At 54.2% G+C, this 6,727-nt stretch overlaps 1 protein-coding gene across 1 annotated transcript in view; it reads right to left on the reverse strand.

Moving 5' to 3' along the window:
* ARHGAP39 (Rho GTPase activating protein 39) overlaps positions 1-6,727 on the reverse strand; it is a 70,214-nt gene that overhangs the window by 52,192 nt on the left and 11,295 nt on the right. Inside the window, exon 3 of the mRNA XM_014956108.1 lies at positions 4,841-5,272. Coding sequence (XP_014811594.1) covers positions 4,841-5,272 — 432 coding nt within the window. The remainder of the gene's footprint in view (positions 1-4,840; positions 5,273-6,727) is intronic.

A 6,727-nucleotide genomic window follows, 5' to 3' on the forward strand; every position in this document is an offset into this window, starting at 1 on the left:
CTTCTCCAAGGATTTCCAGCACCAGGAAGACTCTGCACGGACCAATAACCACCGACACTTTCAGACAGCGTAGAGAAACCCAGTGACCTGAGAGAAAACCCAGCCGACGTGGTGGCTGCAGCCTGCTGGCAGATTTCACAGCTGGCTCCTTACGCTTCGTGGAAAAGTTGTCATTTTTCAGACAAGCAAGGCAAAGTCTAGGGCAGAAGACAACAAAAAGAAGGAATTCCCTGCTGGGAAAAGCTCTACCTTTGCTGACCATCAAGAGAAACCTGCTACTGAGATCCCGAAGATGAGCAGAGTTGAACCAACACGGTCTCTGGAGATGGATCCAGCAAATCCCACCTCACGACAGCAGCGTGAGGGCAACCCTGGTGAGATCCAAGCACATAAGGAACAGCATGTTCCTTATGGATGCATCCCTGACCCACACACGGGTGATGGGACCAGCCCCAACATGGTCCACTCCTCCATTGAGGACATGGGGAATGGATTGGGAGCAGCTTCCACCATCTCCTACCAAACCAGATGCTCCAGTTCCTAAATTGTCCCATCACCACAGGGTGTGGGGCACCTCAGAGGGCAAATTCTGATGAGATCAGTTGCTCGAGACTTGCCCACTTCTCCTGACCTCCCTTTTAAGACCAGAGAAGTTCAGAAGGGAAACTCTTAGGCAGAAACCTTGCTGAAATGACTCTAAGACTTAATGTTATGAAACTTGGAGAATGAGGTCCCACCAGATGACCTCCAGAGCTTCCTTCCAGCCTTGGTTGGAATTATGGTGACCCCAAATAATTGCTCCCCCTTGATACTGCACATCTTAACCCCATCTCAGAGTCCCTCTGTGGCCACCCATGGACAGCAAAGCTCGGATGCAGCCCTGAGTGCTGAGATATCTGTTGTCTCAGGAGGGATCTCCAAGATCTTGGAGCCCCACAAGTGCTCCAGCAGCGTCCAGCAGGTCTGGCCTTGCCAAAATCAGCCCTTGAAGGTCATCCCACCCCCTCTGGATTACCCCATCCCTGGAAACATTCCAGGTCAGGTTGGACAGGGCTCTGAGCAACCTGGTCTAGTTGAAGATGTCCCAGCCCGTGGCAGGGCCACAGATGGGCTTTGAAGGTCCCTTCCAACCCAAACTATTCGATGATTCCATGATCCCTGGAAGCAGTTTGACCTTTCCCATGGCCAGCAGTTGACCACCCACCAGGTCAAAGCCACCGCTTCGGTGGGCAGGCAGCTCCACAGCAACAGAGATGTCACCCAAAGCGGGGCTGAAGATGTCTTGGAAGACCACCTAAGTTGAAGATCTGGCTCGCTATCGCCCCTCTGCTCACCTGGGGTGCCCACTTTTAATTTTTACACGCAAAAAATGAGGGTAAAATGAAAAAAAGCTTTGTCACAGGGTCCCTGAGAGCCAGCGACTGTCCCACCTCCACCGAGTGGCCTCCTGTTCATGCCTCAGGGATAAAAAGGGATGGTGTTCACTATCTCCCTCTGAAGAAATTTCCATGTATTCAGATCTTTTAAGCCCCAGAAGAAATGCCTGGTCCGTCCGTAACGTAACGCTCCTTGCCCGAAGCAGCTCTCCTAAATTTTAAGGCTCGGGCAGGTCCAGAACAAGCATATTCTATAGAAATACGTATATTTTTCAGCTCGTGCCTGGAAGTTGTTAGTGCTCAGAAGCCAAGGCTAAAAAGCAGAGACACCCTGAACACTGAGAAGCTGGAGGCACAGACGGCTCTGCCCTTTGCTGATCGCCCCCATCAAAAATCAATTTTTAATTTGCAGAGCTCGATTTCGCCTTATCTGTGCCAGGTCCAAGAGCATCAGCCTCTTCTGGAGATGAAATCTCTGCCTCCCTGGCAGCTTCCCTGCAGATCGGGGAAAGCGAGCCCTCCCGTACCAGAGGGACGGGATGTCATCCAAAAGGACCTGGACAGGCTGGAGAGGTGGGCCCAGGTGAACCTCATGAGGTTCAACAAGAGCAAATGCAAGGTTCTGCACCTGGGCCGGAACAATCCTGGCCACCAATACAAACTGGGGGGTGAGGGATTGGAAAGCAGCCCTGAGGAAAGGGACTTGGGGGTGCTGGTGGAGGAGAAGCTGGACATGAGCAGGCAGTGGGCAGCTGCAGCCCAGAAGGCCAATCCCATCCTGGGCTGCATCAAAAGAAGTGTTGCCAGCAGGTCCAGAGACGGGATTCTGCCACTTTACTCTGCTCTGGTGAGACCTCACCTGGAGTGTTGTGTGCAGGTCTGGAGCCCTCAATATAAGAAGGACATGGACCTGATGGAGAGGGTCCAGAGGAGGGCCACAAGGATGATCAGGGGGATGGAGCACCTCTGCTCCGAGGACAGGCTGAGGGAGCTGGGGTTGTTCAGCCTGGAGAAGAGGAGGCTCCGGGGAGACCTAATAGCGGCCTTCCAGTACCTGAGGGGGCTACAGGAAGGCTGGGGAGAACCTGTTTAGAAAGGCCTGCAGTGACAGGACGAGGGGCAATGGCTTCAAGCTGGAGGGGAACAGATTTAGACTGGAGATGAGGAGAGGGTTCTTCACTGTGAGGGTGGTGGAGCACTGGAACAGGTTGCCCAGGGAGGTGGTTGAGGCCCCTTCCCTGGAGATATTCAAGGAGAGGCTCGACGAGGCCCTGGGCAACCTGGTCTAGTTGGGGGTGTCCCTGCTGACTGCGGGGGGGTCGGACTAGATGATTAACCGTTTGCCAGCGCTACGCTGTATCTTCAGCAGTTTCCCACCCCTGCTGGAGGTGTCCCACCTCCCAGGTTCAACCACATCTCCCCTTTCCACCCACAGCATCTCCTCTTCTCTTGAGGAGGTTCCAGCAATGACCCATCCCATTCCTGGTGGGAATAAGGGTGGGTTTTTGCCACCAAACCTCCCTCCCAACAGCCAGAGACCACTCAGTAGCATCCTCACCCCCTCCCCGGGGGCTACCTCCGCCTTCCGAAATCTCGCCCTTAACGGGTCGTGTTGACCTTGAGGTCTCAGCAAAGCTCTCCAGGCTTTCCAGCCATGCTCAGAAGGGAAGGTCAAGGAGAGAAGGTGATTTTTTCCAGCCGGGACATGAGGGTGAAGTGATTTTTAGTGTGTTTCCACCGGAACGGGACGTTGGGCTGAGCTGAAGGGACAGGACCATTCGTGTCACCTCCAGGAATGCAGGTGGAAACTGTCCACTGAGCAGGAATCTCTGCTCCCTCTAGTGGCATCTGGGGTTGGGTTTTTTATTTTTTTTTTTTTTTTTCTTTTATTTTTAAAACTAGGAAACCTGCTTGACAGCAGCATCCTCACCCCCCCCCGAGGGTTATCTCCACCTTCCGAAATCTCGCCCTTAACGGGTCATGTTGACCTTGAGGTCTCAGCAAAGCTCTCCAGGCTTTCCAGCCATGCTCAGAAGGGAAGGTCAAGGAGAGAAGGTGATTTTTTCCAGCCGGGACATGAGGGTGAAGTGATTTTTAGTGTGTTTCCACCGGAACGGGACGTTGGGCTGAGCTGAAGGGACAGGACCATTCGTGTCACCTCCAGGAATGCAGGTGGAAACTGTCCACTGAGCAGGAATCTCTGCTCCCTCTAGTGGCATCTGGGGTTGGGTTTTTTATTTTTTTTTTTTTTTTTCTTTTATTTTTAAAACTAGGAAACCTGCTTCCAGCCCCCGGCAAGGCCAAGGCTATGAAATACCAAGTCTGAAAGGACAGAAGTCTCCAGCAGCCCAGCAGTAAATCCACCCCAGGGCTGGTTTGCTCTTCTCCATGAGCAGAAGGTTTCCAGGGGTTAAGCCTTTCTATTCGAGAACCCTCCTCCCACCCTACCCAGCAGCTCTCCATCCCATAATACACCTCCATTTTTTCCAGCACTGGGAAAGGAGAAAGAACGTGGGGGTTGAGGACGTGAAGGATTATTGACCTGCGGTGTCCACACCGGCTTCTACGGTCCAGCGTGCAAGGGTCAGGGGGAAGGGACCCGTGGCAAAGCCCATGGAGATTAAAACCCATCCACTCCATCCTCGTTAACCCTTCAGGCTACTTCAGGAACAACCTCCTGCTTCACCACCACCATCCTGGGCTGCATCCCCAGCAGCGTGGCCAGTAGGGTGAGGGAAAGGGGGGATTCTGTCCCTCTGCTCCGCTCTGGGGACAACCCCCACCCCAGTGCTACCTCCAGCTCTGGGGCCACCAACATCAAAAGGACATGGAGCTGTTGGATGGGGCCAGAGGAGGCCCTGGAGATGCTCGGAGGGCTGGAGCCCCTCTGCTGGGAGGGGGGGCTGAGAGAATTGGGGGGTTCAGCCTGGAGAAGAGAAGGCTCCAGGGAGACCTCAGAGCCTCTTCCAGTCCCTCAAGGGGCCCCAGGAGAGGTGGGGAGGGACTCTTGATCAGGGAGGGGAGCCATAGGACAAGGGGGAGGGATTTTAAGGTGAAAAAGGGGAGATTTAGGTGAGATTTTGGGAAGAACTTCTTTGGTGTGAGGGTGGTGAGACCCTGGCCCAGGTTGCCCAGAGAAGCTGTGGCTGCCCCATCCCTGGAGGGGTTCAAGGCCAAGGTTGGATGGGGCTTGGAGCAACCTGGGCTGGTGGGAGGTGTCCCTGCCCAGGGCAGGAGCACCTTTCATAGATGCTTTTATCTCTTCTTCTCATCATGGTTTTACGGAGGAGCAAACCAGTTCTCTAAGACACAACCAATGAGGAATCTAATTAGAGGAGCCATCCATAAAATACCTTTAAACAACAGAAATCACGAGCTGTGGGACAAGGACTCTACTCTGGGGGACCATCAGGGCACCTCAACCAGCACGTTTTGTTCCACCAACCCACATCCCTTCCTTTTACCTTTCCGTTTCCTCTTTCACGACGGCGTACTGGGTGGACTGGCGGCTGGACCTCTGCTCCTGCACCTTCTCGTTGCCTTCCAGCTCCTGCTCCAGGGAGGAACTGGTGCTGCCCTCTCTGCTGACATTGCTGCTCCTCCCGGGGCTGTTTTCGGTGGAAGCCCTCGGCGACTCCGTGTTCTGCTTCAGGGTCTGCAGCTTGGCCAAGGGGATGATGTCGCAGTTCTGGGGCCGGTGCCACACCGTCCTCTGGGTGGTGGCATTGTAGTAGTAGAAGCGGGAGGTGTTGGGGTCGAAGAGCTCCCACCACTGGTTCTCATTGGTGCGCTTGATCCGCACCCCGGCGGGAGGGTCCCACACGCACTCCCCCGTGATGAGGTTGGCGTACATGCGCTCCCGCGTTCGAGGCTCGATGATTTCCACCCATTCCAGCCTGAAGGAGAAGAAACGGAGAAGAAACAGACTTCAACGAGATGATCTTTGAAGGTCCCTCCCAACCCAAAGCCAGTATCTAAAAGGGGTCTACAGGAGAGGTAGGGAGGGACTCTTGATCAGGGGAGGGGAGCCATAGGACGAGGGGGAAGGGTTGAAAAAGGTGAAAAAGGGGAGATTTAGGTGAGATCTCAGGAGGAAATTGGATGGTGAGAGCCTGGTCCAGGTTGTCCAGAGAAGCTGTGGCTGCCCCATCCCTGGAGGGGTTCAAGGCCAGGTTGGAGGGGGCTTGGAGCAACCTGGGCTGGTGGGAGGTGTCCCTGCCCAGGGCAGGAAGGTGGGACTGGATGGTGTTGAAGATCCCTTCCAACCCAAGCCATTCCATGATTCTATGATTCAAGGCTTGTGGTGGGCACTGGGGAGGGACGATGGAGAAGAAGGGTGGTTTGGGTGGGGACAGCAACTCTTTCTTCCTCCCTACCAGCACTATTGACACTAAATCCAGTATTCACAAAGGGCTGCAAGGTGGTTTTCAGCTCCCAGGGGAAGCTTGAAAGCCAGATGAACCACCCCAGGTTACAGCACCCCAGCGTTCACCCCAGTCTTCACCCCAGCTCATGGCTCCAGTGCTGTGTCCAGTTTTGGTCCCCTCACTAGTTGAAGATCCCTTCCAACCCAAGCCATTCCATGATTCTATGATTCAAGGCTTGTGGTGGGCACTGGGGAGGGACGATGGAGAAGAAGGGTGGTTTGGGTGGGGACAGCAACTCTTTCTTCCTCCCTACCAGCACTATTTACACTAAATACAGTATTCACAAAGGGCTGCGAGGTGGTTTTCAGCTCCCAGGGGAAGCTTGAAAGCCAGATGAACCACCCCAGGTTACAGCACCCCAGCGTTCACCCCAGTCTTCACCCCAGCTCATGGCTCCAGTGCTGTGTCCAGTTTTGGTCCCCTCACTACAAGAAAGACATCGAGGAGCTGGAGCAAGTCCAGAGAAGGTCAACGGAACTGGTGAGGGGTCTGGAGCTCAAGGAGAAGGGTCCAGAGCTTGAGCTTTGTGAGGAGCAACCACTTTGACCCGTTCCCATGAGTCCTACAGCTGGATGCCAGGGAGAAGACATCACCAATGGTATGAAATGAGCAGTCGGTCTCACGTTGCACAGGGTACAGAGCTCATCACCACAAACTGGAGCAGAAAATGTGGGGTTTTTAACCTTCCTCCCATCGCCCCCTCCCCTGCTGAGCCGAGGAGCGGGCACCATCAGCCCAAGGGGGGCGAAGCAGCAGCAGAAAAGGGGGTTATTGAAATCATAAAAGAAGCCAACGGGGGCTTAGAAATGCAAAAGAGGATTACAAGAAGTCGTAATCCCAAAGAACAGGCAATTTAACTGATTTTTTTTTTCCCCTCCGATTAGCCCAAACGCTGCAGGTGTCACCCTTTTGCTAATCCTGGGG

The sequence above is a fragment of the Calidris pugnax genome, unplaced genomic scaffold (assembly GCF_001431845.1).
Source record: "Calidris pugnax isolate Ruff unplaced genomic scaffold, ASM143184v1 scaffold310, whole genome shotgun sequence".
Classification (NCBI taxonomy): Eukaryota; Metazoa; Chordata; class Aves; order Charadriiformes; family Scolopacidae; genus Calidris; species Calidris pugnax.